General features: G+C 45.8%; 1 protein-coding gene across 4 annotated transcripts; it reads left to right on the top strand.

Annotated features, from left to right (window-relative positions):
• The first annotated feature begins 313 nt into the window (after window positions 1–313).
• LOC126996381 (neogenin-like) lies at window positions 314–17562 on the top strand. 4 transcript variants are annotated; one of them, XM_050856767.1, is made up of 10 exons: window positions 3078–5614; window positions 11265–11416; window positions 11643–11872; window positions 12026–12064; window positions 12214–12458; window positions 13147–13319; window positions 13959–14075; window positions 16012–16172; window positions 16381–16681; window positions 16863–17562. In XM_050856767.1, exons 3-9 carry the CDS (start codon window positions 11868–11870, stop codon window positions 16424–16426), a joined length of 786 nt encoding a protein of 261 aa, XP_050712724.1. In that variant the 5' UTR covers window positions 3078–5614; window positions 11265–11416; window positions 11643–11867; the 3' UTR covers window positions 16427–16681; window positions 16863–17562. The 4 variants fall into 4 exon arrangements, with proteins under 4 accessions (XP_050712707.1, XP_050712706.1, XP_050712714.1 ...); XM_050856750.1 differs by lacking the exons at window positions 16012–16172; window positions 16381–16681; window positions 16863–17562 and adding exons at window positions 314–476; window positions 14584–15218 and having other exon boundaries at window positions 5450–5614; XM_050856749.1 differs by lacking the exons at window positions 16012–16172; window positions 16381–16681; window positions 16863–17562 and adding an exon at window positions 14584–15218 and having other exon boundaries at window positions 2292–5614.
• Window positions 17563–18205: the final 643 nt, after the last annotated feature.

Consider the following 18205-nt stretch of genomic DNA (forward strand, 5'->3'; position numbering starts at 1 on the left):
TCACTCTGCATTCGTTCCATTCCCGAGGCACTCTCTCATTCTCCCATACACAGTTGAACAGCTCAGTCATCCTGTCTATCGCCACCTCACCTCCATTCTTATACAATTCATACGGGATCTCATCCAGCCCTGCACGAAATAATATTGTATAATCACACTCTGTCCTGCCTGGGGGTTGGGATGGCATGTTCCTCCCTTCTCCCTTGTTGTTTACCTGCAACAATAAACTATCAATCAATCAATCAGAAAATCAGGGCGGGCCGTTGCAAAGGCTGATCCCAAGAACATCAACACAAAAACAGAACATGTGTGTGTGTGTGTGTGTGTGGCTCCCCGCCCCTGTAAAGCCTCTTCCCTCGACCTTCTCCTGCCCTCCTGACCCTCACATCCTCCTCAGTGCCGATGATGACCTGCTGCTGACGACCTGCCAAGTGCCAACACGGGGCTGTGCAGGAAGGAAGGAGTAATGGCCTGGGGTGTGTGTGTGTGTCTGGCCGTCAGGGTGAAGGAAGGAGTAATGGCCTGGGGTGTGTGTGTGTGTCTGGCCGTCAGGGTGAAGGAAGGAGTAATGGCCTGGGGTGGGTGAGTGTGTCTGGCCGTCAGGGTGAAGGAAGGAGTAATGGCCTGGGGTGGGTGAGTGTAGTGTGTCTGGCCGTCAGGGTGAAGGAAGGAGTAATGGCCTGGGGTGGGTGTGTGTGTCTGGCCGTCAGGGTGAAGGAAGGAGTAATGGCCTGGGGTGGGTGAGTGTAGTGTGTCTGGCCGTCAGGGTGAAGGAAGGAGTAATGGCCTGGGGTGGGTGTGTGTGTCTGGCCGTCAGGGTGAAGGAAGGAGTAATGGTCTGGGGTGGGTGGGTGTGTGTCTGGCCGTCAGGGTGAAGGAAGGAGTAATGGCCTGGGGTGTGTGAGTGTAGTGTGTCTGGCCGTCAGGGTGGAGGAAGGAGTAATGGCCTGGGGTGGGTGTGTGTAGTGTGTCTGGCCGTCAGGGTGAAGGAAGGAGTAATGGCCTGGGGTGTGTGTGTGTGTCTGGCCGTCAGGGTGAAGGAAGGAGTAATGGCCTGGGGTGGGTGAGTGTGTCTGGCCGTCAGGGTGAAGGAAGGAGTAATGGCCTGGGGTGTGTGTGTGTGTCTGGCCGTCAGGGTGAAGGAAGGAGTAATGGCGTGGGGGTGGTGTGTGTGTCTGGCCGTCAGGGTGGAGGAAGGAGTAATGGCCTGGGGTGTGTGTGTGTCTGGCCATCAGGGTGAAGGAAGGAGTAATGGCCTGGGGTGGGTTGGTTGGGTGTGTCTGGCCGTCAGGGTGGAGGAAGGAGTAATGGCCTGGGGTGTGTGAGTGTGTCTGGCCATCAGGGTGAAGAAGGAGTAATGGCCTGGGGTGGGTGGTGTGTCTGGCCGTCAGGGTGAAGGAAGGAGTAATGGCCTGGGGTGGGTGTGTGTCTGGCCGTCAGGGTGAAGGAAGGAGTAATGGCCTGGGGTGTGTGTGTGTTTGGCCGTCAGGGTGAAGGAAGGAGTAATGGCCTGGGGTGTGTGTGTGTGTCTGGCCGTCAGGGTGAAGGAAGGAGTAATGGCCTGGGGTGTGTGTGTGTGTCTGGCCGTCAGGGTGAAGGAAGGAGTAATGGCCTGGGGTGGGTGGGTGTGTCTGGCCGTCAGGGTGAAGGAAGGAGTAATGGCCTGGGGTGGGTGTGTGTGTCTGGCCGTCAGGGTGAAGGAGAATGCTAGCTGCTATGTACCGTCGGCTGCTATGTACCGGCTCCTATGCACCACTGCTTTGGCTTATATGTACCATTGTTGGGCTGCTATGTACCGGCTCCTATGTACCACTGCTTTGGCTTATATGTACCAAACAAGGCTGCTATGTACCAGATACCAAGTAGTAAGCTGGCTCTATATGAGATGGAGGTAAGTTTGGCAGCGCCATTATCTGCCGAATGAATTGTCTTACAGTGAGTTGATTAATATTGGCATTTTGTAGAGCTAGTCTCTTCACTCTGCGGTACACTGCTTGGGCCCAGTGAAACCAGCAGCCATGAAGGGAAGCCTCGGGAATGCACACTCGCACTGCTGACCATAGTGCTCTTTCAAAATCCAAAACAACTTCACAAACAGATGTTGACGTTAAATCAGTAATTTTTCTTATGACAGCTGCAAAGTCCTTTTTCTTTCTTCTTGACATTAGGACAAAGCACAATGGAACCTGTTTCATAATTCCATCCTTCTTTATAAAACTGTGCACACTAAAAAGTTGAACAAAAGGGGTTTGAACAATTTTAAAAGTTCTGTCCATGTACCAAACTTTAGATTTGGACAGGTGTTGCAACTGAATTGGTTTTGCAAATATGAGATGCTGTTGTCCATTTTCAAATAGATCAGCTTGAAGAAAGTCCTGTGGAACATGATCTGTGTTTAATTCAAAACTAATATCTTCAGGGTGTTTTGGACGTTGTCCTTCCCTGGAGCGATTGGTGCATCTGACTAGAGTGTTTATATTTGGTAAGGGAACATCTGAATTTTCCCAGCTTGAGAGTGCTTTCTTTACTATTTCCCCAGATGATGCAAATGGAAATTCCAAAGCAGACTTTTTAACGAAAGCTCGTGTCGATGCTTTGAGTTCAGCACCAGGATCCTCAGGATGTGTGTGTTTGTGGTGTCCACTTTTGAAGTTCATTGTTTCTATTTGCTGTGAAATTGCAGCACTTTTTACCACGGTAGCTGCATATCCATGTGACTGAGACAGATGACTCGCTTCCTGGTGTACGTAAAACCCAAAGAATCAGCGAGAAGAGAGCTGCCTTTTCTTGTTCCACCGGAAACAATTTTGTAGGTCACAGGAGTGTCTGCAAGGATCGTTGTTGGTAACGCTTCATCATCTAATGATGTTTCTGCAGCTGGCGTGATGTCATCAATAGGAAGTGTGATGTTGAAGCCATTGGGTGTGTTGTTGATTGCTGCAGGCTGCTCTTCGACTGGGAAGGCATTAAAAGGATCATCGGCATCACCTGAAACCAGGGTAAAAAATATGAGCAAATGTACAGTGAGAGGGGGGGATGGAAAGTGAGTGGGACAGGGGAAAGTGAGTGGGGAAAATGAAAATAAGAGGGATGAGGGAAAACATGAGTGGGACAGGAAAGTGAGTAAGTAACAAGGTACATACATAGTAATGCAAAGGGGTACAACTAAACCGAAATGACTACAAATGACTTCAAAATACATAAAGGAATACAGAGGAGAGAGAGAGAGAGAGAGAGAGAGAGAGAGAGAGAGAGAGAGAGAGAGAGAGAGAGAGAGAGAGAGAGAGTTACAAAGGAAGGCAAACAACAACAGACCTATGAGTCCTCACTACGGCTGTTTGTATAGAAGAGAGAGAGAGAGAGTCTATGGGCATAAATTAGTACCCCTCCTCTCCCACCCATCCTTATCTAAATGCTCATGCAATAGAAAGCTAAGGCCCCTAACAAACAGAAAGATAATTGTACCTGAAACTTCCATCCAGTCAGGACAGTCTGGGCAACACCACATGAAAACTTGACCAGCTTTCAATGGTCTGTCTATATTCCGGTACTCAGATTGTGATGTTGCTGTACCACATAAGCAGTGGCGCCACTTGTTGCACCCGTCACAGATAGGGGCTTCCTGTCTAGGGCGAACACACAATCCACATCCTGAGCAAAGGAAAAGTGCTGATGCCATGGTAGTATAAAAAGGATAACTGGAGTTAGGAAGTAAATACTGAGCAAGTTCACTGGAGTTTCGAAGCAAAAAGTGAGCAGATCCACTGGAGGTCCTAAGTTACCCTTTTAGAAGCAAATAATGAGCAGAGCTCTATTTGCTCTATTCTCTATTTGCGTGGCAAACAAATAAACATTATTATTAATTATATTAATAATAATGTTACATAGCTATAATCATGATACATAGCAGCTGGTGGTACATAGCAGCCAACGGTACATAGAGGCCTGTTACGGTGAAGGAAGGAGTAATGGCCTGGGGTGGGTGTGTGTGTCTGGCCGTCAGGGTGGAGGAAGGAGTAATGGCCTGTGGGGATAAGGCTGGCAGCGGTGAGGTGACGGCGGCGTGGCATGAACCAGCTGGCACCTGTGATGACCTTAAAGCCCTGGAGGAGTGCCAGGCCAGGGTAGAGTCCCTTGATAGAGAGAGAACCAACATTGGCGGCCCTGTGTATAAAGCTGCTGGGCGCTTTTAGTGGCCCATCGAACACTGCGAGGTATTAAAAACATAATTTTACCTATTTTGGAAGCGGATTTGGCTGCTTTTTAATGTGGCAACTCCTTGCAGCCTTGCCTTTGGCTGTAGCAACAGGCCACAGAGGGGATACAAAATTTATGAATTTCCTGCAAGCCCGCTGAGAAGATAGAGTTGTGCTGACTTTTTTTTTTCGTCTTGGGAGGAAACCCTCTCGTTGGTCAGGTTTGTGCCAGACATGCAGTGTGTGTGTCTTGCTGTCATAACTGCCCTCCTCTTGTCCTGATATGGAAATCGTTGTGAGAGAGACACAGCTACAAGGCCTGGAGCAATCCTTCGCCTCAGGCCCAGACATCCAAGCTGATGAGGGGAGCTGTACGTCGCCCTTATGACCAAAATTATTGGATTTGATCTCCCCCTCAGGGCTCTAGCTGTTATAACAGACTCACAATGGATACTTCAGTCTCATTGGCTGGACGTGTTACAAAATTTTAGATGAACAGAAGGTAGCTTTTGGGTGTGCCTTACCTGCATTGGTAAAACTCTAGAATCACACCCAACCCACTCTAATGACTAACACTATTTTTTTAATTGTATTTGCTAAGCATCACTCTGATAACTCTTCATTATTATTACTCATTTCTGAAATTTTAAAATGCTGGGAAATATTACTATTTCAGCGGTGATAGGTTACTATTTGGTCATGTGATAGTCTTCAGCGAGAAACTCCTCTAGGCTGGGCTATAAATCTATCTTTATTTAATATCCTAATGTATAAGGTTGCACAGCCTTCATTTCTATGGGTACCAATGTCACTATAATGTACTGAAGACATTTTCCTATAATATTTTCTAAACCTATTTTGATCCTCAAGCAAAATGAAACATGTTTATATGTCCTTAGAATTTTACTGTATTATCTTTTAATCAACAATAAGTATTTCAATTGAATTAAATTCAATGTTAGTGTGTTGGAAGTGGCCTCAAGTACACACAGAGGACGTGTGGTCACCCATCTTGTCCACCTTCATGCAGCTCAGCCACCTTGTCTTAGTGTGTTGGCCAAGAATATCAAAGAATGAACCCAGAGCCTCCTCCTCTCCTGCCTCCCTCACTCTCTTGCCTTGTGTTTTATTATTATTCTGTCTTGTCATTCTCTCTTTGGTTTCTTTCTTGCCTATTTATTTTTGCATCCTTCCTCTGTTCCTTTTATTATTACCACAGAACCTCCACAGCTCACCTCTCCCTGCACTTACAGCACACCTTGGCCTGCACCTCGTCCCTCCCTGCAGGTGCATGGTGCCCAACAGGGCGCTGCACCTCACCTGGGTCAACGCCCGGAGCAGACTGATGAGGGCATCCACCAGTGACTCCCTGGGTGTGGGCACCTTCATCTCCACCCACGCCAGGCTCAGCATTGTTGGTGAGTGCCACGGCTGTCATCCCTCGCAGTACCTCTTGACGGGCAGTAGTCAGGCAGTCTTGTGTAGGATTTGGTAAGACTGTCTTTGGCTCAGTGACTTTCTGAGGATGCACATGTTGGTTCATACTCTGTAGAGCAAGGAGAGAAAACTACCTCCTTCCACCTTGTCCTGATTCCTGGGAAGGTCTGCAGCTGTGACATGAACACACTAACAAAATATTACCTACCTACTGGGGTGATTTGGTGTGTGTGTGTGTGTGTGTGTGTGTGTGTGTGTGTGTGTGTGTGTGTGTGTGTGTGTAATTCACCTCTTGGTCTGCTGCGCGTTTCTCTCGAGACAGCCAGCCGTTCCCCTGCGGAAGAGCACAGAGCTCGTAGTACTGATCTTTGGGCAGGACTGAGACAACTCACACACAACACACCGCCACAGCGAGGTCACAACTCCTTGCCTGATGTCGCGTACCTACTCACTGCTAGGTGAACAGGGGCTACACATGAAAGAAGATAAACCCAACTTATCTTCACCCGGCCAGGGAATCGAGCCCCGGTCCTTCTGGTTGTGAGCCAGACGCTCTATCCACTGAGCTACCGGGCCGTGTGTGTATGTGTGTGTGTGTGTGTGTGTGTGTGTGTGTGTGTGTGTGTAATTCACCATGGTCTCATCACACAATAGACTCAAGATTGTCCGTCACTACCTTCCCCGAGAGGGCATGAAGCTCATGAGTGATGGATCTCCGCATACAGTTTAGACCCCCCCCCCCCTGGGGAGGAAGGGCACAGCCCCTGTTAATACCTGATACCCATTCAGTAGTGGGTGTAGAGGTGACTCAGGTTAGAGGAGGCTGCCCATGGTCCCCACTCTGGCCAGGACTTGGCCCTGGAGAGAGCCCTGGAGCTGGTCAGCCAGTCTGTGGGCAGTGCTGAGCCTTACTCCCCCAGCCTCGTGGCTCAAGAGGCAGGAAATGGAGAATTCTGGACTAGTTTCATATACATTAAAAAGTGGTTATTCTACTAAGTATCTCTGTAGTATCTTGTACAGGGAAGGTGTCCTTAGTTTTCAAGGCATTACAATAAAACAAAACCTCAGCTGTTTGCCTTGCAAGGAAGAATGGTTTTGCTGCACGTGATGAACTTGTAAATATTCCCATGAGGAATGTATGGCATGACAAATAGCATTGAATAATTCCCTGCCAAGACTCATGCTTGGTTTCTCTCCTCACAGGAAGAGGATGGTAAAGACACCTTGTGCATGTTAATACTCTCTCATACTTGTGCCAAGGCCTAACACTGTGTGGCCAACACTCTCAGCAGGGGCTTTGTCTTGTGATGTATGTTGTTCATTTTGTATCTTGTTCTTTGTAGCTGTGTGAACTGCCTTAAAGTGAGTATTTATGCTCATTTTCATGACAGGAAAGTGTTTGTTATGTTGCTGGCTGCCACAGGCTCTATACAATCATGAGATGTTCATCATTCCACAGGAATATTTTATTGGCTTTACATTTTTTACATTATAGTTTGCTGGAATGTTCTCTTCCCTGCCTGGTGCTCAGCCTTCATCATTTCACAGGCTGACTGATTGAGGGAAGTAAGTGGGTATTGAATTCAATACTGTTTGCTGATGACACAGTGCTCATTGCAGAAAATGAAAGTGACCCACAAAATTTGGTCAGTGTTTTTGATAATGTCTGTAACAGGAGAAAGCTGAAAGTAAATGTCAACAAAAGTAAAGTGATGGTTTGTGAGAAGTGAGGCTGTAGATTTTGTATGTCCATATAGAGTGGGAATTGAATGTTTTATTTATTTATTTATTTATTTTTTACAACAAAGGAAACAGCTCAAGGGCACAAAAAAAGGAAACAATAATAAAAAAAAAGCCCGCTCCTCGCTGCTCCTAAAAAAAGAATCAAAAGAGGTGGCCGAAAGAGAGGTCAATTTCGGGAGGAGAGGAGTCCTGATACCCTTCTCTTGAAAGAGTTCAACTCGTAGGCAGGAGGAAATACAGATGAAGGAAGATTGTTCCAGAGTTTACCAGCGTGAGGGATGAAAGAATGAAGATGCTGGTTAACTCTTGCATAAGGGGTTTGGACAGTATAAGGATGAGCATGAGTAGAAAGTCGTGTGCAGCGGGGCCGTGGGAGGGGGGGAGGCATGCAGTTAGCAAGTTCAGAAGAGCAGTCAGCATGAAAATATTGATAGAAGATAGAAAGAGAGGCAACATCGCGACGGAATTTAACCCGTGGGCTTGGGCTATGGGAAAGCCGAGAAGTGGCTGAGAAACGGCACCATTACACTGCATTTTGAGACTAAGAAAAGAGCATGGAACATACATCAGAGTACTCCTCTCATAACCATGAAGCCATTAAAAATATTTATTTATACTCAAACTCCATTCTTTTTGGGTGGTGTTTGTTACAAAATAAACAGTCTCGTGATGCATGGCATCTAGCCGAGAGTCGCTTGTTGTCTACTTTAGATAATTTGACAAGTGATTACTCTATGGATAGCTAATTCAGTCTGCCATGACATTACAGCACCACCTATGACAAATAAGCCCACCTCAAGATCACTCACCCACCACAATGACCCAGGGCATGCATGGTGGGTTGCTCTATGCCGCCACCGCCTACAATTAGCTCGAATTAGGTGTTTTGAGCCGAGCCCCATACGGGGTCCACCATTTCAGCGGACCGACTCGCAAGAGCCCAAAAATGGGTCCACCGACGCTGCTGGGTTAAGAGGTAGAAGACTATCAGTAGGAGGAGGATAGCTGATGAGACGAAGAGCCTTAGACTCCACTCTGTCCAGAAGAGCTGTGTGAGTGGAGCCCTCCCACACGTGAGATGCATACTCCATACGAGGGCGGACAAGGCCCCTGTATATGGATAGCAACTGCGCAGGGGAGAAGAACTGGCAGAGACGATACAGAACGCCCAACCTCGAGGAAGCTGATTTAGCGAGAGAGGAGATGTGAAGTTTCCAGTTGAGATTTTGAGTTAAGGATAGACCGAGGATGTTTGGTGTTGAAGACGGTGACAGCTGAGTGTTGTCGAGGAATAGGGGATAGGTGTTTGGAAGATTGTGTCGAGTTGATAGGTGGAGAAATTGAGTTTTTGAGGCATTGACGGACACAAGGTTCCTTCTGCCTCAATCGGAAATGATAGCAAGGTCTGAGGTTAATTATTCTGCAGCCTCCAGTCTGGAGTCGTGTACTTCCTGTTGAGAGGGTCTTCTATTGAAAGAAGTTGAATAAAGCAGAGTGGAGTCGTCAGCGTATGAGTGGACAGGACAGTTTGTTATGGAAAGAAGATCATTGATGAACAACAGGAAGAGAGTGGGTGATAGGACAGAGCCCTGTGGAACGCCACTGTTGATAGGTTTAGGGGAAGAGCAGTGACCGTCTACCACCGCAGAGATAGAACGGCCGGAAAGGAAACTGGAGATAAAGGAACAGAGAGAGGGATAGAATCCGAAAGAGGGCAGTTTAGAAAGCAAATACTGGTGCCAGACTCTATCGAAGGCTTTCAATATGTCAAGCGCAACAGAGAAAGTTTCACCGAAATGGCTAAGAGAGGATGACCAAGAGTCAGTTAAGAGAGCAAGAAGATCGCCAGTAGAACGCCCCTTGCGGAATCCATACTGGCGATCAGATAGAAGGTTAGAAGTGGGAAGGTGCTTTTGAATCTTCCGGTTAAGGATTGATTCAAAAGCTTTAGATAGACATGAAAGTAAAGCTATTGGGCGGTAGTTTGAGGGGTTGGAGCGGTCACCCTTCTTAGGCACAGGCTGTACAAAGGCATACTTCCAGCAGGAAGGAAAGATAGATGTTGATAGGCAGAGACGAAAGAGTTTGACCAGGCAGGGTGTCAGCATGGAAGCACAGTTTTTAAGGACAATAGGAGGCACTCCATCAGGTCCATAAGCCTTATGAGAGTTGAAGCCAGAGAGGGCATAGAAAACATCACTTGGAAGAATCTTAATAACAGGCATAAAGGAGTCAGAGGGGGGATGAGTAGGAGAAACATGCCCAGAATCATCCAGGGTGGAGTTCTTACAGAAAGTTTGAGCAAAGATGTGAAGAAAAAAAATGCAAAATAATTTTGAATGGTGAAGAAATGGAGGAAGTCAATGAGTTTAAGTACCTTGGATCAGTTATGTGTAAGCATGGAGGGAGAGATAAGAGAAAGAGCATTGCAAGGAAGAAGGGTGGTAGGGTCTTTGGGACGAATCATGAATGGCAGAAGTGTGAGCATGGAGGTAAAGAGGGATTTGAGAAATACAATAATAGTACCAACCCTTACATATGAAACGTGGGTCTGGAATGAAAGTCTAGAGTGCAGGCAGTGGAAATGAGTTATCTGAGGAGTGCTTGTAGTGTGAGTAGAATGGATGGAATGAGTAATGAAAGTGTGTTTTGGAATGTGTCACAGGGGTGAAGGGAAGAAGTGTGGAGTGGTGGAAGAAGTGAAGCAACAGACCTTAAAGTGATTTGGCCACATGGAGCGAATGGAGGAGAGTAAGATGACCAGAAGGGTGTATGTGAGTGAGGTAGAGGGAGGGAATGCTAGAGGACGACCTCCAGTGAAATGGAGGCATAGGGTGCTAGAGTACATTAGGGAGAGGGGGGAAAAATCTTTGAGAAACTTTGAGCAGGCAAGGAGGGAGTGTCTGGATAGAGAAAGCTGGAAGCTCTTCTGCCGTGGCCATCCCCTGGTGGGAGCTCCTAGGAGCAGGTGTCCATGAAATGATGATGATGATGATGATGACTGATCTTCCTGTTATTTATGTCATGTAAATTGTTGTGGTCACCTGGAACATAAAACTGTTGCTGCTCTTCATTATGTAAATGCCTAGATAGTCTACAAATGTATACTTTTTGCATTGCATTTCATCATTGTGAGTTATCCGTTTCCCTTCTGAGGCAGTCACCAAAGGCCATACAAACACTGTAATGAAGGTTTGGGCAGAACCATTGGACTGCCCCAGCCTGCCTCCTGTCTTGCAGGAGTTTCATTTGTCTTCATCACTTGTGCCGGGCCACCTACAGCACAGTGGGCTGGGACAGACAGGTTTTGTTCAGTCCACACCTCAGCAGTAATGTTCTTGTATATATATATATATATATATATATATATATATATATATATATATATATATATATATATATATATATATATATATATATATATATATATATATTGCCTGAAAAGCTTATGCTTATATAAAGGCTGGCCTCTAACAATACATGCATCAACATATGTAACTGCACCTAATAGGCTATTAATAAATGTTTCAAATATATAAATATATATATATATATATATATATATATATATATATATATATATATATATATATATATATATATATATAAATATATATATATATATATATATATATACCCAAAGATCATATGAAGCATGACTACATGCATCTTTTATGAAATAGCATAGACATCTTTATTCTTTTTTCTTCATATGAAGTTTCTCTGTTTCATCTTGGACATTAGAAGTGGCAACAGACAGTATTAAAAAATATTACGTAGTTTTCATATTTCTTTATGAGTGTGAGTGTTTCAGTTTGGTGTCAGTGTTGGGCAATGCTCTCTGTGTGAATCACCACACACAGCTCGCTCTCTCCCCACCACTGCCAGAGTTTGATGAGCAGCCTCAGGACGTGACGGTCATGGAGGGGAGCGCACTGGGTTCCCGTGTGCCCTGGACACCATGCCGGCGCCCTCCATCAAGGGGTTCAGGAACAGTCACCCGCTGGAGCCAGACTCACGAATGACACGCCTTCCATCTGGTGGGTGTCTTCAGGGAGAGGGAAGGGCTGAGAGGAAAGGTTCAGGCAGACTGTTCTGCCCTGACCCATGGAAAATAGCTTTAAGGAAGAAATTGACGATTAACTTAGGGCATTTTCAATCATTCATTAGTGTTCATCATAGTATGAGTCATGCTGTGTGACCTGAGCTTAAATCACATACTTAAGATACTTGTAGCTCCAGCACTGAAGTTGCTTGCCTCTCCAGGTGCCTTAGAAATAGAGAATGTAGCCATGCCGGGGAGTACTGCTGCCAAGCCAACAAGAGCAAGGTGTCCCAGCAAGCCACACTCACAGTCAAGGAAGCCTACATGCTCACTGCTCAGCCAAAGTCCACGATAGGCAAGGTGGGGACAAGATTACCCTGGACTGTGCGGCCAACGGCTACCCGGAGCCAGCCGTGGTGTGGCTCAGGGACAGCGCCACCATCCACATGGCGTAAGGACCTGCAAAACGTTCCGTTGATGATGAAAGGGAATTCGGGAGATGACTGAGAGGGCCATTTTGATGTGTCTTGAGAGCTTGGATAACAGTGACTGAGGGAGAGGTTTCAGAATCAAATAAATATATACCCATTCCTTTTATTTTTAGTTTGTGTGTGTGTGTGTTGCAGTTATTGCTGTATATAAGGTAAGTGTTGCAGCAGGCTTATTGTAATGGACTGCTTTTGTTGGTATTTTTTTTCCCTCGAGCTGCTTCCTCTACTGTGAAAAAAAAGTGACAAACAGCAATTAGATACAAAACTCACTTGCTTACCGTACCTTTCTGTCTTTCCTCAGGGACCTGGACACACTGTTCTGCGGCACCACCACCAGCAGCCTGCACATCCATGGCCTGCAGGAGGAGGACGAGGGGACGTACAGGTGCCGGGCGGAGAACAGGGACCTGGACACACAGTTCTGCGGCACCACCACCAGCAGCCTGCACATCCATGGCCTGCAGGAGGAGGACGAGGGGACGTACATGTGCTGGGCGGAGAACAGGGAGGATTCGCTCGACGCCGTGGCCCACATACAGGTCCAAGGTGAGACAAAACTATGACATATATATTTTTTTACAGTAATGAAAGAGTTCAAAGGCAAAACAACGAAAACAATAAAGCACTGCTCCTATAAAGAAAAACATGAGAGGTCAATATCAGGTGTAGAGGTCATAGGCAGGAGGAAATACAGACACATGATGGCTGTTCCAGAGTTTACCAGTGAAAGGGATGAAAGAATGAAGATGCTGGTTAACTCTTGTGCTGTGTGTGGATAAAGTCTGGCATGGTAAAAATCTTAGTGTTTGTGAATTATCATATGTTTGTCTCCATTACTAGTATTGAAAATGGTATAAGAAAGACTATTCATATCTTTGTGGTTTGAGTATATAAAGTTTGGCATTGTGAAAGGTTAGCATTTGTCAGTTATCGTTAAGCTAGGTTAGATGTTTGTCTCAGTACTAAGGTGTTTTCAGTGATATAACAAAGACTGTGCATATTTTTTGTGTGTGATTTGTGTGGATAAATTTTGCCATAGTGAAAAATCTCAAGTGTTTGTCAGTTATCATTAAGTTCCTCTCAGTTACTAGGGTGGTGAAAATGTTGAAAATGGAATAACAAAGACTAGGAATATTTTTGTGGTTTGAGTATAAAGTTTGGCATAGTAAAAATCTTAGTGTTCTTCAGTCATCATGTTTCTCTCAGTTGCTAAAGCTTGAAAATTGTGTGACAGTTGCTCCGAGGTTTCTGAGGCAGCCGGCCAACGCTCTCACCTATGAGAAGAAGAACGTGGAGCTGGAGTGCAGCGTGTACGGCCAGCCAGAGCCCTCGCTCCACTGGCTCAAGAACGGCGAGCTGCTGGTGGAGACGGACTTTTGTGATGGTGTGGACATTTATCACTTACAGGTTAAAAAGGACAGAGATATGCAGATTCATAAGATAGATAGATTGATGGATACATACATACATACATACATGCATACATAAATACATACATACATAAGGGGAAAGGAATGTAAGGCTCTAAATCAGTGGTTCTTAACCTGGGGGGTGCACCCCTCTAGGGGGGGACACAAGGCCTAGGGGAAAACTAGGAATTTCTCTCATTATATTTGTTATTCTCTTAACAAGAGCGTGGGCTAATATTGAGAAGTTTATGAACAAATGCAGACGTATCGCGATTACTTTAGTTGCCTATAGGCTACTTAAGGCCTGCCATTTTCTTTAACATCTGGGAGGAAATTTTACTGCTAGATGCAAGGGGGCGTGGAGGGAAGGACCACTTCCTAGAGGGAGCGGGGTAGTAAAAAGGTTAAGAACCACTGCTCTAAATGGATGTAAAAGGTATATAATACATTGGAATCCATAAGGCTCCATGTAGAAGGTTCTAAAAAGATAAGTAAAGGAAAAGGGATCTAAGGTTCTAAATAGATACATAAGGGATATAAGGCTCTATATAAGGGGAGATAAATATAAGGCTGTCAATAGCTACACAAAGCACAGCTGTGTTGTGTTAGGTGTGTGTAATGCCAAGCCTCCCTGTAGAGTGTGAGCGGCAACAACCTGCAGATCCTTGGCCTGGTGCGCCAGGAGGACTCCGGGATGTACCAGTGTGTGGCGCACAGCTCGCCGGGGACGCCCAGCTGTGTGTCCTTGAGTCAAGTAAGTGGCGGTGCCGTGCGGGGCAGACACTGTTCACACTGTAGCCCTTTGTTTGCATTCATGAGTACTGATGTAGTGTTGTCTGCATTGGACACAGGCAGTGACTAGTCCAGATAATTCCAGGTTGCTAATAAGCCCAGACATTTACAAGGTTACTGAATGTATTCCAATGTTTCTGGCGGGCAGCTGCAGCCGCTGGTACAGACGCTGCAGTTTTAAAAAGTGTACATTACCCAAGTTATTGATGTTGATGCATGTGATTTTCTTAGCATGGCTGTAAGCATAGCCCTTTATTGTGTTTATTATTCCTTGAAGACTGAATAAAATGCATAGATTACACTGTGGGCAAAGCACACGTCTCCAGTAATGTGTTCATATTTGATTGTCCTGAAGTTTGGAAATATCAAAGCCGGTGCTGAGTGTTACTGACTCACTAAAATGTGATTTACCCGAGAATGACTATTTTGTTGTGGTATTTTGATAATACATTGTCTGGGCTCACCTCCAGGAAGGAGCAGCATGCCCCCACCCACGCACAAGGCAGGTCACAGACACTGTCACCAGAGTAAGTGGGACAGCTCAGGCACACCACTACTACTACTCATTCATCATCATTTCATGGACACCTGCTCCTAGGAGCTCCCACCAGGGGATGGCCACGACAGAAGAGCTTCCAACTTTCTCTATCCAGACACTCCCTCCTTGCCTGCTCAAAGATCTTTCCCCCCTCTCCCTAACGTACTCTTGCACCCTATGCCTCCATTTCACTGGAGGTCGTCCTCTAGCATTCCCTCCCTCTACCTCACTCACATACACCCTTCTGGTCATCTTACTCTCCTCCATTCGCTCCATGTGGCCAAACCACTTTAAGGTCTGTCGCTTCACCTCTTCCACCACTCCACACTTCTTCCCTTCACCCCTGTGACACATTCCAAAACACACTTTCATTACTCATTCCATCCATTCTACTCACACCACAAGCACTCCTCAGGTAACTCATTTCCACTGCCTGCACTCTAGACTTTCATTCCAGGCCCACGTTTCAGATGTGAGGGTTGGTACTATTATTGTATTTCTACTACTACTCCTTGGTTTTCAATACTTAGAATGTCTGCTCATTGTTGACACAACTTGTTTGCATCATTTGCCTTCTGTTGGTGTGGCCTTGACAGTCACTGTCTACTAGTCTTTATGCTGTACACAAGAATTACTCCTGAGAGGGGAACTCTTTGATATTGAAGCTGCTTAGGTAAAAATAGGTTTTCAAAAATGGAACTGGAGATCAGTCTTCATATTTCCTCCAGTGTCTTTGTTAGTGTGACAGCTCAAGTGTGTGGACAACTGAAACAAACAGTGGCAGAAATATTGCTAACACTCAACTTGTATTTTTGGTAATAATTGTGTTTGTAGAATTTTTGTCTAAACTTCCTTTGTGTATTTTGAGCTTTGAATGCTCTCCATGAAAGGGTTGTAGCACTCCGTCACTCACCATCTTTTCACACATTGAGGATGTCCAGAGAGTCACGCTTCATTCCCTTGTTCAGGAAAAAGTAACATTAGAATTCTTCAGTGTCAGTTGTTGGTTCAGTCTTTGCCTCAGCAGCAGGGTGTTGGCGTCTCAGGTAAGAGGTCACTTATATTGCCCGGTGACCCAAGTCTAGTAATCTTTTTGTTAGTTACTTTCCATAAAACTAATTACTGTTGATAGCTCTCACCCAAAGGAGGTTTACTTATAACTGTGAAGCAGCAAGATAGATGCATCATCTGTTTTGAGTCCACAAAGCTACATCAGTACTTACCAAAGCTTAATCAATTATAAAATTTAATTCATATGATTTTTCTTATACATTTCTTGTATTCTTTTCTTAAAATATTTACCTTTTATTCATCTATTTAGTACTCTAAGGCATTTCTGAAGAAGGCTCTCACCCCTCAGAGGAGCAAGACCCTGGCGGCGGGCACCCCCAGGCCCCCTTGGCTGCTGCAGGCCACCTCCACCAGCAACAGGTTCATCACGCTGGCCTGGCATGAGCCGGAGCTCAACACCGACCACACTGTGGGATACTCAGTCGTCTACAAGCAGGAAGGATCACTCAGGTCAGAACCAAAGGACACAACCTGGGAATATTTATTGCATGAAAAATTCAACACAATACTACTACTGTTAAGATGTAGTTAGCAAATACAGAGTTATCCAACTTCCATTCCAGTGATTATGAAGAAATAATAACATTCTAGTGAGTACATATACAACATTTCATCAAAAGTAAGTAATTCACACATCACTTTCCTCCCTTCACTGCAGAGAACGCGTCCAGAACGTGAGTGCAGCTCCTCCAGCGAGGGACTGAATGAATACAAGACCCAGATCAGCGACCTAAGTCCCGGGAGTAACTACATGGTGCGGGTGGTGGCCCACACCTCCGGCGGCCTGGTGGGCGCCTCCACACACGAGGTGCGGGTGTTCACCAAGCCGGACCTGGACCTGCCCTCCGCCCCAGAGTCTGAAAGTTGTCCCCACCTCACCCACCAGTCTGGAGGTCACTTGGTCGCCGCCCGGAGTGGCCAAAACGCCCATCACGGGATACACCATGCTCTATACGCAGGTGTGGACGGCCTTATAGAACTGTGCGCCAAATGTGGAGTCCCTTTGCCTAACAAAAGTCTCCCCATATCCTTGTGTGTCATTAGTGACCTTACTTGGAGTACAGGGTGACCATAGCCGTGTGTTTGTACAAGTGCCAGTGTGTATCTTAACCATTGTCTCCCTTGTAATTTTCTCCTCAGGTTGGGTCAGCAGAAGAACACGAGGTAGAGGTCACTGGTACGTCACATGACCTCCAAGGCCTGGACCAGGTCACTGAGCACAGCGTGTGGCTCACCGCCGTCAACAGTAATGGCGGGGGAGACGCCATCCCGGAGGTCACTGCCAGAACCTTCTCAGACGTGCCCTCAAAGGAGCCTCAGAATGTGAGCGTTGAGGCTGCCAGCTCAAGGGTGAGTTGTGGAAGGCTTCCAAGGCAAAGATGCATTTTAAAACTCATTTTTAAATAGCTTTCTGCTTTGTTCGTTTCCTTCACATCATCTCTACAAGTTGCACATTCATTGTTTCAGTATTTTTAACCCTTGCACATTCATTATATTTCATTATATTTGACCCGTCCCCTGCGATTGGCACAGATTTGGCCTTCACAGGTAGCCTGAAAACATATACTCCCAGGTCTTTCTCTGCCTCTGTGGTGGATAGTGGAGTGTTTCCCATGTGGTATTGGTGTGCTGGATATCCTCTCCCAGGGTGCAGGACTTTACATTTTTCTCCACTGAATTGTAGCAGCCAGTTTTTGTTCCATTCCTGTAGCTTGGTGAGGTCTTCTGGTAGGAAATCCACAGTCAGGGGGTTAAGTTGAAGCACTCACGGCCTCACACAATGTTCAAACTTTTTAGATTGTATTTTCATCATTTCTCATATATCTTTTTCCCTCACACGGCCTTTCCCTTCAGAGCCTCATCATCCGCTGGAAGCCTCCGCTGGCCGAGCATCAGAATGGGATCATCACCAGCTGCAAGATCCGCTACAAGGAGTGTGGCAAGTCAGGTTCCTCCAAGACCAGTGCCACAGATGGAAACAGACGACTCTTTGCCCTCACAGACCTCAAGAATCCCCTCCCAAGATGTGCAGGACTTTATATTTCTCTTCATTGTAGCCACAGACACTTTTTGTTCTCACTGTTCATTTCCCATTTCCTTCTGGTTCTCCTATTAGCCTCTCTTTCCTTTCCTTACTGTTCATTTTGTTTTTCCTCCTACTGTTACAATTTCCCTGTTTGCCCTGCCAAATATTCTCCCGTCATTCTCCTGCGTCTTACTTCTCTGCATTTCCTGGTCTGCCTTCCTTCCTTCCTCTTATACTTTACATCTCCATTTCTCCTCCTCCTTCTTTTCCATGTTTCCCATCTCTCAAGTTTCCTTCCCTTATCCCATTCTCCTCCTCCTCCTCCTCAATGATTTTGATGTCGATGGAACTTAGATTTATTCATTTTGTTTCATTTAATCTCTCTCTCAGGGGGAAGACTTACACACAGTTATTTTTTTACTTCATTTATTTATTTCTTGATACATCTTATTGTTCT

This window comes from Eriocheir sinensis, chromosome 1 (assembly GCF_024679095.1).
Source record: "Eriocheir sinensis breed Jianghai 21 chromosome 1, ASM2467909v1, whole genome shotgun sequence".
Classification (NCBI taxonomy): Eukaryota; Metazoa; Arthropoda; class Malacostraca; order Decapoda; family Varunidae; genus Eriocheir; species Eriocheir sinensis.

Bases quoted from the DNA above. Each gene is read 5' to 3' on its own strand.
- LOC126996381 (XM_050856750.1), top strand. The intron at 12,459-13,146 runs GTGAGACAAAAC...ATTGTGTGACAG, and splicing joins GGCCCACATACAGGTCCAAG to TTGCTCCGAGGTTTCTGAGG. The intron at 13,320-13,958 runs GTTAAAAAGGAC...GCCTCCCTGTAG, and splicing joins TGGACATTTATCACTTACAG to AGTGTGAGCGGCAACAACCT.